We start from the raw sequence: 21,040 nt of genomic DNA, 5'->3' as shown, positions 1-21,040 counted from the left end.
TTTAAATATGATGAATGTGTGCCCGAAACCCACGTGTATATGGTTTTGCACTGAATGCAAATTCTCTTCGTAATTGCGCTTTCATTAGACTTGTATATTTTTCTTCTCCTCCTCCTCCTTTGCTATTTTGATAACAGTTATTGCGGCACGAGGGATCTCTGTTTACATAATGTAATTTAGTTAATACTGTTATCATGTAATACTCTTACTGAGCCATCTTCAGTTTTGTTTTGTTTCGCCAGACAGTCGGAATTTGGAATGGTCAAATTAGCCGAAGTTAATAGCTTCCAATTTTCGTACAGTGATTTTGTGACAGCCATAAAAATAGCAAAACAAGAGCGCTGTCATTATAATAATTCAGTTTTTTTTTCTGTATTGAGCTCCTTAATGTTTTTCCTGGATAATTTCAATTAAGGGTTTAAAACGTGCTTATTTGGTTTTAACTATAAAAACAGAGCTGAATAGATATTGAAGATGCTATCATCAGTGGTCTGTTTGGAAGATTTCTATTTTTACCAAACTTACTCAGTAAGAACGTCAATAACAAACGTTATAATTATAAATTAATTCTAATAGTTATAGATAATTATTAGACGCGTCAGCATATCTGCGTCAAGTGCCTATTGAAGGAAACTTTCGAACATCCGTCAATTTTTGTCAGTCTGTCTGTCTGTCTATCCGTCCACATATAATAACTCGGCTCCAAATGGATGTAATTTTATATATAGCTTTTTTTAAGAAAGATTTTTCAATGTCATTCCAAGTGTCATTAAAATCGGACAAACGGAATATCCGACAGTTATTACTTTTTGTCCGTCCGTCCATCCGCATGTGACAACTGGACTCCTAGTGGATGGATTTTTCATGAAATTTTACTTTGGCTCTTTTATAACTTTATTTATTTTTTTCCAACCATCCTGAAATTAATTGAAATTGGGCCAATAGAAACATGGCAATTATTATTATTATTTTTTTTGTATATTTATCGTATGCTGTAACTTGAAGTACTTGATATTGCGTTAGTTGTCATGCGCCAACTGAAGGAACAAATGGGTAATATGACGAATGCACAGAAACGAAATGTTCTTGGTTCGCACATAGAAGGCGTTGCTTTTTGATATGTGCACATAGGCTGTGTTTCTGCAGCCGGCTGTCGTGTGATAAACTAATACAAAAAGTGTGGAATCTTCTTAAAAGAATAACAGAATACGCTACTGGGACATCTTCAAACACGAATTTGAAATCCAAAGTTCGAATTTTTTTAGAAAGCAATGAAATTTAAATTTTACTATCAGAATGCTCTAACTAAACAAACTTGGTTAAAATAATTCCTCAATATATTAATAATTTCACAGTTCAATCTCATTTAAGTTTTACCTAAATACTTTATAATTTTATTATCAAGAGAAGATAAGCTTCCTTGGATACATCTAATACGGTATTACAAGGGATTATAACTCATCTTGTTTGGAGTTCAATAAAGGTTATAGTGAACGATGCGTGCGCAAAGACCTGGTAGTATCCACCTGTGAGAACATTTCAGTAAACTCTGATTGCGTTAATGTTATTTGCAATAGAACTGTCTTCATAGTCAACACTTCCAGTGTGTTTCCTCCAATGCAATCCTCAAGCTCTATTATCCCAGGATGCTTGTAATCTTTTAATTACCACAGCTGGAACAAATCTGGTAAATCGATTATTTCAGCAGGCGGTGATCAGAAAACAGCCGAGTGGAAGCGGCAAAGCAAATAATTGTCTACATTGGAAGGCAGAGTTCGAAGTTCAAGATCCCAGGCGAGAGAGCACTTTGTTTAAAGTGACCCCGATGGGTCATATTTCAAGTTGCCAAACCCGCCCTTAAAGTATACCTGGCAGCTGATAACAGCCACGCATTTGTCAAAGAGTCAACCAAACAAAAATGTTACTGCGATGGGCAGAAAAAAGCTGCCAGAAACCTGATAGTATCGCAGTTGCATTTTATCCTTCATGTATCATTATTTCCCGGATTAGGAGATCCCATCCATCTAACCTTAATTCCTTTCTTGGGTATAATGTTGTTAGGCTACAATTTATTGATATAGCTTCAAGGGATTGCGCTCACCTGTGAAATCTTGGCAGGATGCCAGCGGTGCGATTCGAAACCGTGAAAGCGTGTTGAAAAAGGCCAATGATGGAGTGTTATTGCAGTTTAGAGAGAACCTAACATTGTTCCATTTGCTTTTGTTTTATCTCGAGGTTAAAGTAAGCATTTCTATATATGCCAAGCGCAACTTATAATATATTCTGTATTCTTTATAATTGACTTCAAATGATACATATTAAATCAAAGTCTGGTTTTTTAAAAAAAATATTTAAAACATTAAGCCAGAAGACTCCAACAAATAACGTTGGAATGTACAGTTTATACCAATGAATAAGATCTGAAGATCAGGCATCAGATTGGTATTTTTATTCCTTGGTTTTTTAATATTAGACTTAAAAACGAGTTCAAATTCAATGTCATCTTCATTGTACTACTAAATTAATTCTACTGTTATTAATTTTTAACCAATATGTCTTTGGCGCAATAGTTAACTATTGAGTCTTTGACCTCTATCTTAAATACTTTGAACTTCACAACGTTATAACATTCTTATAACTAAGACGGCTTTCTGTGTCTTACCTCCTATCCTAAGTTCGGCGGCTCCTTGTGCCGCGTCTTGTTCGTTATATACAAAGCATTGGTACATCCCCCTGTCTTCTCTCCGAATTGAGGAAATGTGCAACACATCGCGAGAAAACAGCTGAATTCTGCTGTTCGTCAATAGATGGCGGTGATCTTTCTTCCAGACTACCGTGTGTATGGGGTAACCTCTCACCGAGCAGTTGAAGGTTGCAGAATCACCAATGTTCAGAACTTGAAGTTGCGGTAAGACGTACACACTCAAGGACGCTGGAAGAAAAGAAGAAATTATTATTTTTAAATTGTCACTAATGATGGGCTGAAATTTAATAAATAAATTTATTTAAAGTAATGTGAATAAGCACATCCTTTAGCGGTTCTACGTGGGACAAAGGATTACACTGGTATGCAATGTACAGTCAAGAAATCGATTTTACAGGTGTAATGGAAAAGACCTGAGGTCGAATCCTGTCGATGACGCGAGGAATTTTTATGGGCCTTTTTCACAGCGTGGTTAAATTAGTCGATCTCACGCGAGGGTAGCCGCCTGGTGCGACCTAATAGAAGGAAAACAGTGGAGCTACTGATCACGGACTTTAACCAGGGAAACACCAGCGCTGTTCCCAAAACCACGATCCAACGAACCCTCCTTCGTGTAGGCCTTCAGGGTAAGCGCCCAGTCGTGGTACTCCTTGCTTACGGCACAGTCTCCAACGACGTCTAAAGTTTTCATCTGAAAGGCGTCTTTGATCTACTGACGACTCGTTAAAAGTTGCCTTACCGATGAATGCCGTTTTCTAATATGCTGTATGGAGAGTACGGCCAAAAACTGCGGAGAGGAATCATTCTGATGTCCTGGTCCAACAGAAATAGTCAGGTGGTGATAGAGGTTTGGTATGGGGATATTTTCCTGGGAATCTCTGGGAGTTCTCAAAACCTTGCATCGTATTCTGAAGACAAATTATCTATCTATTGTGGTTGATCAGATACACCTATTTATGGTGACTGCTTTTCTGGATAGCATAGAGATCGAGAGTGGTTCGCTGAGCATAAAAGTAACTTCCAGGTGCTACATTTGTCGCCGAATTTGCCGGATGTGCATCTAAATAGAATATCTCCCAGATTGTGTGGATCGACAAATCCGGCATTTGGATCTTCCACCACAGACTCTCGTAGATCTACGGGACACTGGCCTGGTGACATGGCACAACATACCTCCTTAGAGAGTCTATGCATAGCGACGGTATCGGCGATAAGAAGAGGACACCGCTGTCATAATGTTTGACTAGACAGTATATATTTATAAAAGTATTTGGACTGTTTGCAGAAACAACTCAAGACACACGAGGACTCGTTTCTAAAAGTGATCCAACGAATCGTTTCTGTACTGTCGTATTTTCCCTCTTTCTTCCATTTTAATGCTGCTTTGATGACAGTTATGTTCAGGGTCCCTTCCCACTAATACAGTATTTCCAACCGAAGTTCTTATACAAGGTCTAAAAGGCCAAAGTTGACTCCCACCTGCACTTGAACGTTTATCGACCTTTTACAGACCGTAACCGAGTGTTCGCGATAATACAGTGGTTATAACGACCTCTCCCCCATACTTGGTGGAAAAGGCTCTGGTTCCTCCTAGATAGTTTCAAATTTAGAGATTGGTACCAGTGCATCTACGGAACAGTAGTTTGGCTGTAGTCACGTTAGTTTTGCCGTATACTTAGGAAATGATTCTTGGACAGCAGTGTTTGTGGATGAAATATGGGTAAGGGACTTTGAGCCAGAGAGCAAACAACACACCATGAATTGGATATTACTATGGGTCATTACTATGGCCGAAGAAATTCAAGGTTTCGAAAGCACTGGGAAAGTTATACTCATTTCGTTTTTCGACATAGGAGGATTGCTGTTGTTTTTTATGGGTAGAAGCGGATCAGTGAATTCACAAAATGCTCACGAATCCTCAAAGTCTGATTTGGTACGTTTGATAGACTTCTTTATATATACCGCACTGGGAATGGAGATTGAGCGTTTCCCGTACAGCATGCACTTCTCTGGGTTTTCATACTTACGAAGGACTGAAAAACGATTGATTGGGCATCCCTTGCTCATAATGAAGTAGAGGAAGCCGTCAAACAATGGTCTCACTAGAAAGGTTGGGACAACTGCCTAATTTGTGGTGGGTTTAAAGTACAAGTTATTGGTAAAATGTATAATTCTCATTCTCATTTGATTGATCGTCTTAAGACAAACAAAACCAACAGTTCAATGCAGAAGTTTCGAAAGGTAATGTGATTGTTAAGCGTTAAGTGTTAAGCGCCAAAGAAACTAAGGCCTGTGCGGCAAGAGTATATATGTCTGTAATTGAGTGTATTCTTCGATGGGTTTGCCTGTTTGGACGAAAATCCCGAGGTTCCGATAGATAAAACGATGCAATCTTCGTCCCAAACAGACTAACTTAGCTACGCTGTGAAAAAAAGCCCATACAAATTCATCGCGTCATTGAGTGGATTTAAATTCAGACCTTTTCTATCTGATTTGCAGATAGAAAAACCGCTGTGCAAACTGCAAGAGCTGGTTCGAAAGGTTGGCTCTATCATACAGCGACTAATGTTTGATGTGGCATCCAATGATCAATATCTCATTGAAACCCAGTAAGAGCTCTGTTCTGTAATCCACAGTGGTTCTCCGATGCATGAATTTATTTCCCTTGGCACTTTTAGAAATGTTGATACTTTGTAGATGCAATGACATTAGTGAACAGCTGATCTAATCTACTTGACTAGTGTCGCAGGTTATCCTAATACTTTTGAGACTTAAGTGTATTTGACACCTTTTAAAGAAATATTTGCAAGTGCAAAATAAGAAGAAAGAACCTCTCTACATATTGCAGTATCGGGTAGTATGTTATTTGTAAAACTATATTGCCTCATGATTGAGAGAAAGATGCACAACCTTTGATATCTTACTAAAGAGAATACACTTTTGTTAGAAACAACTAGACAATTTTTGAATTGGGATGTCTTAATTAATGAATGTATTTATGGCAGTTTTCCAGGAACGTGCTCCCTGAGTTTTTATATCTACTCTCCTGACATTTTCCTCTACGATGCTATAATTGTTTGCCCATATGTTTCTCCAATACTTTTCTCTTCACGTTGAAATATTGGCAGGCGAGAAATTCAATAAAATCGTTTCTTAGATATTCACCCTTACTTCGATCCTCTTGGATACATACACGGTGGGCCTTTATCTAGAGAAAACACAATAGACAATCTACCAAATGCATCATAAATATCATGGGCGTATCCATAATTTTTTCTAGATTGAGAGTTGTTGGCAAACGAGACATAAGTTGTGAAAACCAATGTTTGGGGTAGGAACGCCTTGCCTTTCTCTTCTATAGACGACTACGATAACCATTACGAATATATCTTAGCGGTTAGAAATGTCGACACTGGAGTTATATTCCTAGCGTTGCTTCATTTGCTGCGGTGTTTTATGTGCCCTTTGGAATTTCCAATGTTTGCCGATGCTTTGAACAATCCTCTGCTAGAGTAGCTGATCTTTGGTGCCACAAAATTTGCAGAAAATTGTCCCTCAACCTAATTAGTCGTTGTATGAAGACAAATGACCGCGCGCAACATGGACCACGATAACTCAACGACAATTAGGGCCCTCCGCTAGAACTCTAATTACAAATTGTTAGATCCGCCTGGATGTGTCTTAGTTTTGTTTCATAAATTGCCACTGTAAAGACGTCTCTCTATTCAACGCTTTCAATGAATCACTTCATATCTGAACCGGGAAAACTGAATTACCGTCTGCTTTGAAACTTTTTATTCTTCTGCTGCTGCTGCAGTTATAAGCAGACGACGCTCGCAGTTACCACGTCTGCCACAATTGTACACCTGACCGCACCCACCAAATAATCATCACGCGGAACATCTCTGCTACCTGTCTAAAGGGATGACTGATCATAGTTAGATTTCACGAACTTTGAGCCCAGCCACGTACGTTGTTGACATATTAATCAAGATTTGTACCAGAATTCTGAGATGAATAATACCGTTGTAGATAAATACCGGTAGTAAGGTAATGTAAAGCCTCCTTTAGCCGTAACAGTCTTCTAAAGCAGGCGCGAGGTTATATTTTGGCTAATTACTGAGCAGAGTACACATGGTTAGTGAAGCACGAGCGGGCGGTAATTGCTGGCTCTTTGTAGAGCTCACTAAATGAAACTAGAGGGGTCTTACCAGAGACGATGAGTGTTGTGTCCATCCTCTTCTCCCCAACTCTGTTGCTTACAATGCACTGGTAATTTCCTCCGTCGGATGGCAGAGCTTTCTGGATAATTAACACCCCTTTCACCTGCTGTACCCTTTTGTCTTCGTGAGCAGGAAGCAAACCTCCTGCAGTCTCTTTCATCCACCTAATGACAAATAGAGAAAGACAGTTTTTTTTTAAACATCTGAATTTTAAGAAAGATGTAAGACGTTTGTTATCTTACTAAAGAGGCTACCTTTCTGCCTAGCAACAAAAGCGGTAATTTTTACGTTGCGATGTGTAATTGATCATTGGATATGTTTATGACAAGTTGTGCTCGGAGTCTCTCCGATAACGGGTTTTGTGTTTAATGCTGCCTGGATAATTTCGTGGCTGGTTGTTGACCTCGCAAAGAATGCTACTTTAAAATGCTTTTTCTTTTATCTTTTTTTCGTAAAACAATGATAATTTTTGAAAGTGATTTTTTTTTATTTCATGAGCATCTGAGAAAGTGTTGAAAGTGGTTGTTGGAGGTCATGTACGCCGCAGGACGCAGTTAGAAAACAGATATTACGTGTTATAAATGTACTAATTTATCAAGATAATCAGCAGATAGAAAAAAATTGATTATTGGAAGCTGTTTTAATTTTGTATATGTTTCCTGGTAATATGTTAATGTATATTAAACATACAGATTATAGCATAAGTTTTAAGAAACATAAAATTACAAAACCAGATTAATAAATTTGAGATTACAAAACAAGATCCAGAAACGTAGATTAAGCGGTTTAATAAACTTGAGATTAAGAAATCGGATTGATAAATGTAGATTAAGCGGTTTAATAAACTTGAGATTAAGAAATCGGATTGATAAATGTAGATTAAGCGGTTTAATAAATTTGAGATTAAGAAATCGGATTGATAAATGTAGATTAAGCGGTTTAATAAATTTGAGATTAAGAAATCGGATTGATAAATGTAGATTAAGCGGATTAATAAATTTGAGATTTAAGAAATCGGATTGATAAATGTAGATTAAGCGGATTAATAAATTTGAGATTTAAGAAATCGGATTGATAAATGTAGATTAAGCGGATTAATAAATTTGAGATTTAAGAAATCGGATTGATAAATGTAGATTAAGCGGATTAATAAATTTGAGATTACAAAACCGGATTGATAAATGTAGATTAAGCGGATTAATAAATTTGAGATTACAAAACCGGATTGATAAATGCGGATTAAGCGGATTAATAAATTTGAGATTACAAAACCAGAAACGTAGTTAAGCGGATTAATAAACTTGAGACTATAAAAGCAGATTAAGATATATAGAATTCTACATCGAATGTATCTCAAATGAGGCGTTACCAGGAAAATATTAAGAACTCAACTTTTTAATATTAAAAAATGTGTGCTGCTTTTTTGGAATTATTTGCCTAACATAAAAGGTATATCAGTTTGTTCCGCTGAACTGGCTTGTGACCGTAGTAGTTTTACTTTCAAAACTTCTGATACAAGAAAGAATGTATTAGTTCTTTTTTAATTAATTTATTTATTGTAGGTGAAAAAGAGTGCGGTTTAGGACAATAAAAAAGAATGAAGTTAGTTAACAAGAGTTTTGTTCAAAGTGCTATAGCTTCTCTTAACATTTGTCGCAAATAAAGAATAAGCAAATAATTACTGAGTTCATGTCCTAAAATCGACAGCGTGTTTCAATTAAAAGGCACCAGGTTCTATGTGGCTTATTTTTTGATTTAAGTTATTCATTGTTCGGACCTTTTTTTTTTGTCGCATTTGGGCTTAAATTTTTGAATGTGGTGTTAAAAGTAGACTGGGTATTACCATTTAGATTTTATCATTTCAAAACTGAAATTTTACTTAATTAGTTGCTTTTTTCATCAATGCGAAAGTTATTTCCTGCCCTCAGTTTATAACAAAAACGTCATCGGTGTACTTCTGTAACGAATATAAATAGATTTTAGCTATGAAAATCTAAACAGCAATAAAAAAAATATCAAATCCGAACATTTCTTGAAAATATTACAAAAAATGCCGAAGTCTAAAAATAGGCTGGATAATTCAAACTTGTATTATCAGAGGGCACCACAGCGGAGTTGAACTAACGTTCTGGTGCCTCCCTACGTAAGATACTGTTTTTTATTCACCAGCATATATTCTAAGATGTCTTTCAGTAAAGTCAAAAATATTTTATTACCAAATTAAAGATACCAGTAGCATAAAGGCCGAAAAAATAAGGTTCGACTGTTAAAGGTCAGCAGTTACTTTATGTAATCAGTAAATTACTTTTCCGGTGACTTACTACTTTCAATTTATATCTCAGATTTATACTAGTTAAATTTTTCTATCAAGAATCAACGAATAGGGGTTAAAAGAGGTCTACGTCTGGATTTGATCACTTATACCCAGAATAATAAAAACATGCATGAAATGGCTTTTTGTTTGTTTTATGATGTAATTAGAATAACAACGGGCTTTTAGCCCGTTGTTAATCTTCTAAAATCTGTTTTCTTTTCTAATTATCTTTAAATTGTTCGTTCAACTGTTATCGTTGTGATTATAACATCCTGATTTCCGGTGTCACACATTTGCGCAAACGCATCAGTTGTTTAATTTCATATTTGAAAGATAACTCATTAAATTTTGGTTAATATAAAAATCGACTTCTGATAGAGACATTTAGAACGATATACGATTCATCATTTTAGATGAGGAACTCCTGAATTACGTTTATTTTATATTAGTAAAGGTTTGTGTGCTGATTAGGTTACAACTTCGTAGGTTTAATTAGAATTATTGCATTGGTAATAAAAGAAATCAAATTAAATATCTGCAGGAAGCGTGAGATCATCCAGTGGTTACAAAAACGCTTTGCTTAATAGTTTGTACGAGTAGGCGTCCTCAAGAAATTTTAACACTTAGGTTTAATGCATTTGGTGTTATAAGAAAAGGAATATGGTAAGTCAACATTTAATTTTCCATTTATGTGAAATGGAAAGAACAAGGCGGTTGCATCTTTATTTCACAATATCAAAGAACACGAGTAATTTTCATCTGAAACTCCGATGATCTGTAATCATAAGCGAACCTGAGTTTCAAAGGTTCATAAAAAGTGTACCATACTTTAGAGAATGGACAGAGTCAAAGAGTGTGGCCATTTTCTGTAGCAGAGTAGATATTTCTTGCAATTCCTGTTTATATTCTAAATGTAAAACGTCTACCTGGAAAAGTATTCTTTGTAGCGAAGTTACTTAAAAACGAAGTACGCTTAGGGATTTAGCAACAGAAAACTTTAGAACATGCACCATTTCATTTTAATTCGTTCGAATATAAAAGCACTCTGCTTGGCAACGGAAATTTTAAATAAAACGATTCTCAGAATGTTTTGAGAATCTCATCTACGATTGCAATATTCAGATGATTCGGAAAGAAAAAAGAAAAACAAAATCGGAATTGCAAAAGATAAAATGCTGTATACGAAATTGGTAGGATAGTTACAAACAGAGAGAAAAAAAAATTTTTTTATTCATAATGATGGTGATAATATTGCTAAAAATAAAAATATGGATAGAGTGAAGGTACTAGAAGAAATTAAGAAACATCGCGAGCGTGAAAAACTCAAATGCTAATCCATGAGTTTACAAGATAAAGAACTCAAAAACATAACCGTATTTAGCAGTCACGTTGGCTGCATGGTCATCTTAAATGCGTGTACTATCATACCCTCGTTTGCCCACTCAGCTGATGCCTTGTAATACTCTCCTTTAATTCCTCCTCGGTTAGCCATTTCTCTGATTAGTGCCGTAAATTAAATGGTTACTGGATTGTAGGAAGACATCTTTTAACCAGCGCCTTATTAATCATTGCAATAAGTTTTCTCAATGGCTTGGGGAGAAATTCAAAGTCTAGTTGGATCTGTACTACGTAAGGAGAGGGTATACATTAGGCAGTGATTTTATATTTTGATTGGTAGCAAAAAGCTGGCTTCCTTTCACCATATGACCAATAGTAACTGAACTTGTCTATAAAAAAAGCTTCGAAAGAAAACCTTTTCATCAACTTTTGGATGGACATCAACCATAATCTGCTGTGCTAGAACCGTGGACTTCAAATCTCCTTTCGAGCCCATGGTTCTCTGACGCAACTTATGACCACCACGTACTTTTCTAAATACTTTATGGCATAACATGTACGCGGTGCAAGTCAAAAGCTTTTGAATTGGCCGCTTGGATCGCTAACCACATGTAGTATGGCAGTGCGCGTTAGATACCGCTGAATCAATTCATTATGAGTTGGGGTGTCGAGGGACGTTGTGCTTTTTTGTGCAGTTGATGTTTAAGTGTGCTTCTGTTGAGTGGCTTGCTATTTTTGTGGTCAACTAAGTTGGCTTAGTTTAGGGAACAGCGATTCCTATCAAATTTTGTCATAAACTTGGGAAACCAACTTCGGAGACTTACAAAATGCTTAAACAAGAGTTTGTTGATGATGCAATGGGTAATGCACAAGCTTTTCAGTGGTACTGGCGTTTCCAAGGCAGCCAAAGTTCAGTTGGGGATTTGAAGCGTTGGGATCGCCCATTGTCAATTCGGACTGAAATTGTTGAAAAAGTGCAAGTCATCCATGGGGACAGACAGCGTACTATTAACAATAAGTTAGATTCTAAGCACATCGTACTGTACTTGACGCATTTTAATTGCAAATTTAAATTTTTTGCTGAGCGAGGAATGTAAACAGAACTAGCTTTCTGTGTGCAGGGACCTGAAAGTTGGATTTATTTATAGTTATAACCCGGAAAAAAAAGCAGCAGTCCTTCCAGTGCATAAAACGAGAATTGTACCTCGGGAATTCCTTCCGCAAAGCCACTCTGTAAATCACGAATTCTATGTCCAGATCTAAGGCGCTTGAGGGAGTATATAGGAAAAACCACCCAGACAAATGGCACACTCAGGATTAGCTTCTCTATCATGTCAATGAGCCATTCCACATGGCTTTGTCAGTTCAGGAGTTTTTGGTCCAGAATAAAATGGCGCTGTTTCCATGCTCTCTTTGACTTCTTCCTCTTGTCCAAGATGAAAATCCAATTAACGGGACGAGGACGTCGCTGAGATTCAAGGTGATTCTCAGAAAGCGTTGGACAGCGTCATGAAATAGGAATTCCAGAGATGCTTAAAACAGTGGGAGAAGCGCAGGGATCGAGGTATAAACTCTGTAGTGGACAATGCTAATATATAACTAACGTTACTCTAAACGAATTTTATTGCCCCAATGCGGAAAATTGGCTTGAACCCTGTACATTATTCCATATTGGTAACACTGATGTCCAATAATAATTATGCATAACAGTTAATCTACAAAAATCTCATATGATCACACGTTAGGTTTATTTAAGTTTTATATTTAAATGTACAGAGTCTAGCCTGAAAGCCGACCACTGTGGCAGTTGTTAATGGCTTAAATTCGACAGATAATCAAAAGTAGTGGTATCAATCTCTGATATAACGCCTGCCTAATGGGATTTTTCTTGAACTGCAGTGGCGCAAAAATAAACTGCCTTTTAATTGCGATAACGTGGACATAATAATACCTCTATTTGGGAAAAGAGGTCGTTATGCGTGGCTTTTCTCGAAGTATCGCGTTAGTAAATACTCATTTGTTCAGTAAGGGTCAGTACGTGATCAGTAAGTAGTTTGCTGTTATCACATGTCGAAAGTATGGATTAGAAATGGGGTGCGTGTCAGCTCAGAGTTTAACCGGCACGTGAGGTGTACGAGCTATATAACTCTCCTTTATAATTCATTACTCGTAATTATTAAAATGGAAAAGTAATTTGCAAATAAAGCAGTATTAATGTAATATTTTCAAAGACAAGAGGGCGCCACTAAACTGTAGACTATTGGTTTAGAAATATGCGCCATATCTGGAATTAATTTTTACAATAGAGAAACATTATAATAATCTCTTCATCTTTCTGGGTTAACATTTCATCTTAGAAGGAACCGACATGCTTTGCACGTCATACACAGAAGAGAAGTCGTTATTTATTTATTAAATAGTACAAGGTTTGCTGTATTTTCTTAAATATAATGTTAAGACTTCAGTGTTCTACACGCACGTATATATTTAATACTTTTTCGCAAATTCCTTTTGTGCTTTGCATAAAAAATGCATAATCGTACTTCGTACTGTGTAATGTTTTACTTTTGTTTCTTTAAAGAATAAATTGAATTTTGTTGATCGAGTTTCTGCTCTACTGTTTGATTTTAAATTTACATCATTCTCATATACTGTATTTGCGAAAAATACAGATTATTTATTGCATTTTAGAGAACATTTAGTATTAGCTGAAATATAGATTTGAATTGCAGGATCTGTGACTTATAACATTGGCAATATTTCTAACTAGCTTTCCAGAATTCCCGTTTATTTGTAAGAGGAGGAATTATTATTGTGAATTCATAAATAATGAATCGTGACTTCACATACAGGAATTTTTATTAAACATTCAGTTTAAATGTGAAGCCACTGCTATTCTTTTAAATTGAAACCGTATCAATTTGGCGTAGCTTATAAACGAACGCAATGTTATCAAGTAATGAAATGAATCTTTCGTTTTACCACGTTTAAAATTATTTTAATTTTATTCACTGACGATTTATGTTTAGCACAGAAACTACGATGGTTTTCCGTTTCCTATCATGCAGAAAGGCATCGGTTCGGGTCCCGTTTAGATGAGAGGAATTTTTACCATGACACTAACTCGCCCACTTTATTCAGAGTGGGCGAGTTATTCATAGGTTTTCATCCCAAAAAACAGCCGACTGACCATAGAAAAAACGCAGTCTACTGACACAAACTAACTCCTCATAACCTTAACTGTTTGGTGCGATATCAACCAACCAAGAACAACAAAAGCAACCACCTGTTGTAATCATTTTGTGGTGGCAGACAGCATCTATTGAATATATGCCGCTTTAGTGTAGTTTTATATCCTTAAGTAGAAATTCTCTTATAAGAGACCGAGAAGGGGATTAAGTAATGAAATGAATCCGTGCAAAAAAGGGACCCCGTCATCTGGTCACTATTTTCCATTTTCTCACCTCAGTTGTTTCCCCAGTGTCTAAAAAGGAGGGCTGTTAGTGGGAAGGATCTCTTACTTTGGTTTGACACGATAGGACCAAAACTGTGATAAGTTGAGCTCTGAATATGGAATACAACCTTTCGAAAGCTTCGATGATGCCGTTAGAATCAAGAGCCAAGGACAGATTATGTAAGACGTAGAAATGATGGTAATCTGTCATTTGCATATTCGCAACAAGAGATTCCAACTCCCAGCAGTTGTCTGTGGGCGAGCGAACTTCGCCAATTCCAAAAACGACTAAGCGGTGGAGCAGTCATTGTCACCCTGTAGATAAAGCAGAAATTGTAGGATTGACAAGTCTTTCCCTTCTCCGCGTGAAATTTCTTGATGCTGTGCAGATATTAGCGCGGACACCACCAAAGGAGACTGAATAGCAATGTTCTTTCCTTTTCTAATAGTTATGATGTTTCTGTATAAAAGAACCTTTAAACTGTGCTACTTTGATTTCAAATATTTTCCTTTATTTTGTCCTCCGATTGTCATATTTGGATGTAGTTAAATAAAGTTCGAAGTCTGAATATATTATCGAAGCCACCCATTGTTAAAAGTTGTGTTAACCATTGATCACAAAGAACCATTTTTTACTCCATGATTCTTTGCACAAAAATTATCTTCCGAGGTTAACACAATGCGCAGATAAAAACGTGTAGCCAATAGCTGCTAATTTAAAACCTATACCATTTCGTAGTGTTGACATGGCAACTAATTAGTTGCTCTAATTCAATCTCTCCTTTTATTATCCGCAGTAAAATAAAATATAGATTTATGGAATATGCGGATAGTTTTTGCAAATAAGCAGCTGCATGAAAAATATTGAACGAAACTTGATAATAAGGTTAAATGCGGTGAACTCAGCCATCTGTGATAGGATACTAGTTTCGTTGTTGACCACTGTTTGGAAATGTCTATTGTCCAGATCCCTTTGACCAATGGAGGAATTTATTTCATGCTTTTTCATCCAGGGATGTAATACAGAAGTATAATAGCGCATCCATTTGTGATGGATCGTATGTCATTCTGTTTGATTCTGTGGGAATTAAAATAAACGTTTTTAAATAAGATCTAACTTGATTTTTTTAAGAATAAAAACGAATAAATAAGATTATCGTAGAAAAATAGCATAGTGATATGAATATTGAGCAATTTCTTCTCAAATAAAAACAGAAAAGAAACAAAAGGGAATATTTTAAGTTTTAAAATTTCTAGATTTTAAATGTATTTGGTCAATAGAAAAAAGGACCCGATGAGAGCAGAGAGGGCTTAGGAATATTTTCTACTCCCAGCTGACAAATGGACCTTCAGAACACAATCTGTAGCCGCCAGGTTCCTCGTATTTTTGAAGACTAATCTTGAAGACCAATTGCCAACTTCTCTTGGACACGGTTATTAGCCGTAAAACTGAATTATAACAACGAATTAAGAGTAGCATGTACTGAAAAGCAATAATTTCACGATATTTTGTCTCTATAGAAATTCTTTCTGACGTATTCGCTTAGGTATCTGCTGTTTTGGCTTCATTAGCAATTTTTATATTTTGAATTGATTTCAACACCGACTAGCCAGGACACGAATTCACAATTGGCATCTGGTTTATATTAATGATTTTAATGACCATTACTCCATTATTTTTTTATTATGAGAAACGTTTTTTCCTGCCGCTAATCAGACTAAATTTTTAACACGAAAAATATTTTCGTCGCCATGGTGACCTGAGTCGAACTGACATTAACTTTTATCAAAATGTCAAAACATTTCCTTTAACTGCGTTCAATTTTTCCAGCCTTATATCTTGTAGAGGACATAAATTTGTCTGTTTAGCATTTAGATGAGATTGTGTCGTTCCAGTTTATTTCTTCCCTCCGATTTCGGACTCTTTTCTTGCGCGTTATTTAATAGTCGTGTAATTTAAAGTCGCGGATAATTTAAAGTCATGTTTCCATTCGATGCTCAGGATTAGCAAACGAGAAACAAAATTGAATACATGAAATGGCTTGGTACGGATAAAACAAAAGGGAAAAAAAAAACTAATTTCCACTGTCCCTGTCTCGTGACACGTGCACATCGTAGAAACCACAATTAAATTTGAACGCTATTGCCATAAGGACGTTGTCTTCGCAGCACTTCATGGCACGCTGAGCAGGCGGTTAATTTTCACTTTATGAAGCTAAATAATGGGTCCGAAATATGCACTTCTGGATGTAGTTATGCTGTTCCTCGAGCAGCATTATCCCAGAATAACAGCGTGTCGCGTAGCTGTAATTACTATGCTGTGATGGAGAGCGCAAATATATTCACCTGAAGACCTTGGAAAAGTTTTCCTGCTCTGGGAGTTGGTCCCTCACGAGAAGAAACTTAATAGCCACGTGGAATGACACAGAATCGCTGGCTTCTCAAGTGCGAATGTCCCGGCTTTTGAACAATTAATGAGCTAACTGCGCTTTCTTAATGGTGACATGTATGCGAATCGGGAACGGATAATGTTTACCTTAGATACCAGAAGCCACCCAAGCAAAATAATACCTAAGTGCTTTGTAGTTACGGCTCTGTAAACAGCACCACTGTCAGCCATCGGGGCGCCTCTGGATAGGCGACCAGCTGTCTAGGGTTCAGCAAGATTCCGCCCCTTAATGGATGAAAATAACCCCTTTTATACTAGTGGGGTAAAGAATCCTTTTAGAGCCATAAAGTTACGATGCATTAGCAGTTCTAATTTTAGTTTTCTCCACTGTGTCGGGGGGGGGGCGCATGCGTGTACAGTGAAAATTAAAGCTTTTATTATCACTTGAAGTTTAATGGGAACGAGTCTTTCTCACATTACAATGGCCTGGTTTCTCGTATATCTCGATGTTCCCAACAGATTTCCAGGTCTTGTTTCAAAGAATGGTACGAGCGTTTCAGTTGTGTGCCGAAGATCCAATTCTTGGTGAAACGTACCAAAATACACGAATAGTTCGACAAGTTGAAGCAGATTGGTGGGTATGAATATCATTTGTTCCGACACGCAGTAGAATCTCCTTAAATTGCTATTTGCGTTAAGCAGTTCTCCAAATTGAATCAACTTCTCACTGTTTCCAATCAGTTTCTAGTTAATTCTGTCCTTTGGGATAAACAATATCATTCATTGTTTCCTCTTAATCCCTTCTTCCATTCTGAATAACCATCTGAATGAAATGAAAGGTGTGATTTCGAATAGAGCAGATTACAAACAGTATCGTGACAACTTCATGAATATTGAGCGCGTGAGAAAGGGATTTTGCTTTGGATAAACTGAGCATGTAAAAGTCGAGTGAATAGGAGATCAAAGTTAAGTTAACCGTATAGTGAATAATGATATTTTGAGAGCTAAATAGAAGCGTGGTTTGGAAAATCTTGGGAATCCGATAATCATCAGCTTTGATAATTAAAATACCCGAATGAATGGATAGGAATAATATAGAAATTCCTTTTCTGAATCACCACCAGTAACACGAGTTGTAGATAAATTAAATTGAATCGAGTAATAAGAGTAATAATAGAAATACTCTATTTCTACTCTTAACTCGGTTGAACAACCCTAACTTTTGTACGTTGGACGCCGATGAGAAGCCAACCATTCCTGATACAGTGCCTCTTGGTGGGAGGCACTAAACTGAGAGCAAGTAACAAACTTTTGTATTGTGGAAGTGTTATTTGATTACGTGAGCTGGTTATTGCTGACTAACTCTCAACATAAGTTTTTTTCGGCTCGAAGTAATTTTACTCCGTCTTATCATTCCATTTCATTGCTAGAGCTAGGTTTAATATTTCCGTTGCCGCTCTGGTTTCACATTTCATCAATTTCTACAACTATTGAGGGCAGTTATCTGCTGTTGTTCCGAGTTAAAGGCTGCATCGTGTGAAACAAAATTAAAGAAAAACCTGTTTGATATATGGAAGGTTTCATTCACTGGAATCTCAAAATCCCAATGAGGAAGAATAGACGAGCCTTTGTTTGAGATGATCTGTTGTTACTAATAACGATAGAAAGCAGAGTATTCTTTTAAATATTCTCAAATAAAGGATTCAGCGGAGGGGACAAGAATGAAGGATCATGGACTCCAAAGAAAATAACAGCACAATTTAGATGAAGATGACTTTTCTTGGACGACTAGAGGTTGGAAGATGACTCCTTGAAACACTTCAGAATGTCTTTTTCCAGGGAGTTTCGTCCTTGAGGTTTGACGAGATGGTAATTGCAGATATCACCTGTTGGTTTTTACAACCTTGCAGGTAGTAACAATTTGTAACCTCCCATTTTTTTCGGTAGTAAATACCAGTTTCCTTACGGTTTCTAAGTTTTTCTGTCTCTTTCCTAGAATACTTTAATTAGTAACTGACAGCTGGCTATAATACATTCACTGCTTGCTCGGATTCATTTCTTACATTTCATTTTATTTTTGTGTATTATTAAGTACAGTAATATTTCTGTGGCAACGGATGTATCTTTACTTATTATATGTCGATTATAATAGCTTTGTACTCTTGTAAATCACCTCGCGACTATACAGATAATCGATTAGCGCCATCAATGAAAGATGAATAAAGTAATACACTTTAATGTAACAAAAGATGACTTTTGTTGGTAGTTAAAAGCGGTAGAATATAATATATCGTCTGAAAGAACCACCTGCGACATTAGCTGACCGAGATAGATGGAATATGGTGAATAGACAGACCAAGCATCTGTCTTCTTTTTCAGGGAATTTCTTCTTTGCGGTTTGATGAGATTAAACGGTAATTGGGAGTAGAAATTTGCATGTCTGAAAAGAGTAGGAAATTGTCACCTATTGGTTTTCAGCAGAGGGATCGATAGAATTTTACTCTTCACTATGTATCGGTGACAGCATGAATTTATAATTCCTAGGTAACATCAGTTAAGGGAGTTATCGATTTCATCCCTATTGAATCTTTCCGTAGACTTCTGGGTGAACTTGCTCAGTTTTGTATAAGATAAATGCGAAGCTGCTGGTAAAAGCTATGGCAGTTCGAGGGTCACCTCGCCCAATAGAAGCTGCTAACGTACGTTTAGGATATTATACTCTGCTCGCCACAATTTGGGAAATTTCTGGAGAGTGTTCTATTTTACATTAAAATCGATATTGCTAATCGAATGACATCAAGTCAATTTCCAGTTGATCAAGGACAAAAGAGGTAGCGAAAAGCGAGGTGATAAAACAAAAGGCATGCTATGAAGAATAAATGAAAGTGAATAAAAACACTCACTGTTTCTTCTGTGATTATTTTTTGTTATTGTTGTGGTTTATGTAGCGCATTAGCATGTGAGGCCATATTGTGATGATTCAGTAATCCTCAAGGACGTCATTATAGTGGATCCCTGGTATGATGGTAGTCTCTGGCCACCGATAGACCTCTGTGACACCGAATCGACTGGTCTGTTCGGGAGATACTCAGATTCTTGACCATTTTCTCTCTGAACGCGTTTGGAGCGTCGCAGGAGATGTAGATTGTCCATGACCTGAAAGCATTGCTTTCAGGTCATGGGCTCAATATCCCTCCTGTCGAACTTGCAGCCATGTCTCATTATTTGGTAAGGCATTGCCATCAATGAAAAAAAGATCTTTCTGCTACTTCCATAGTCTATGGAAGAATTCATTCATAATTGTTGACCTGTGAGTAGTCCATTCCTGATGACGTAAGGGTCTGTAATGTCACTACACTAATGACATACCATATCGTCCCTCCCGTACTCAGATTACATGAAGTTCTTTGTTTAGGGAACGTTATGTGATTTCTACTTTCTAGACAGATAAGTGCTCATTGAATATCAAGTTTCAAGCCGAAATTGGACTGTTCTATGATGAGTTCTGGATTTTAGTGATCACTAGCCCAGCCACGATGTTCTCGAGTCCCGGTTCCTGCTTGTTTTCTACGATGTTTAACTAATGGAACCCAAGTCTTTGATAGAGGTTAGAAAGTCTTCCATGTTTAAGATGATTTTGTATATTTTGAGTTTATATTCATTTCCTATAGGCAATGGTAATTCATATCAAGGCCATCAGGTTTTGGAGAAGACCTAAAGCCAATTAGCGTTCATTATTGAGGTGGTGATCGCCGTGGCCTTCATATCGTCGTCTGTGTACTATACCTGTCTCTTGGAATGGACTCCAGCGTCTATTGATAAAATTAGGACAATTTCACGAAATTGTCACATCCTTACTAGGCTTAATCAGCCTCCTATCCACGAGGTTTCTAAGTTCAGATGAATACCGTTGAGTTCGTCAGGATGTTCAACAAACTTTACGAACTCACATTTTCTATTTGATCCAGAAGAATAGGAGCATGGCGTGTTTTATCTCCAACATTCGTAGCTGCAGAGTTCATCTGTATGTTTTTAAAGTAGATATTCCGTATATTTATTTGCTGCTGGTATCTCGATATTTCTGCTAATTGTTAAAAGAAGAGTAGTATAAGTAGTTCGGTGTTGTTAACAACTTAGCCGAGAAGACAAAGCTTTTAAGACAGTTGCGCAGACGCCCTCATTAAATTCGGTTAACCACAAGAAAACAGCAACGAATAGATGGAGAATAATTACGGAAACAGAGTAATTTGAAAAGCCATTTCAGCTGGAACCAGATGGTAAACAAATGGTTCAGTCGCCGAAACTGCAGATAGACACAAACTGGAAGCAATGAGACTTCTTTACACTTACGAGCAAATGAACGATCGAAATTACAGGATCGATGGAACTTCTTTGTTCCGAACAAGGCCCGACCACTAAGTACCTCTTGGGCACTTAGTAAAAAGCATCCGCTCGGGTGATTACCCTTGACAGGGGTTGCTCAAGTAATCGTTGTTGACATAACCAGGTGTAGAGAACACTGGCGAACATCACCTGCGGTCGACAGGAGCACAAGCAACGACGGAACCGAGTTTTTCCATTTTAAGCTCTTCGTTCGCTGAGCCGTAAAAGCCGTGGA

The 21,040-nt window shown here is 37.0% G+C and overlaps 1 protein-coding gene across 3 annotated transcripts in view; it reads right to left on the bottom strand.

Moving 5' to 3' along the window:
- Positions 1-21,040, bottom strand: part of LOC150084401 (cell adhesion molecule Dscam1-like) — a 305,476-nt gene that overhangs the window by 145,402 nt on the left and 139,034 nt on the right. For all 3 annotated transcript variants that reach the window (XM_090376034.1, XM_090376036.1, XM_090376035.1), the window contains exons 6-7: positions 6,916-7,091; positions 2,663-2,932 (exon numbers count right to left, since the gene is read on the bottom strand). In XM_090376034.1, coding sequence (XP_090232160.1) covers positions 2,663-2,932; positions 6,916-7,091 — 446 coding nt within the window. The remainder of the gene's footprint in view (positions 1-2,662; positions 2,933-6,915; positions 7,092-21,040) is intronic.

Source organism: Mastigoproctus giganteus, chromosome 6, assembly GCF_048544385.1.
Source record: "Mastigoproctus giganteus isolate SK-2022 chromosome 6, ASM4854438v1, whole genome shotgun sequence".
Lineage (NCBI taxonomy): Eukaryota > Metazoa > Arthropoda > Arachnida > Uropygi > Thelyphonidae > Mastigoproctus > Mastigoproctus giganteus.
Note: the sequence above shows the minus strand (reverse complement) of the source record. Positions and strands in the feature narration are given on the sequence as shown.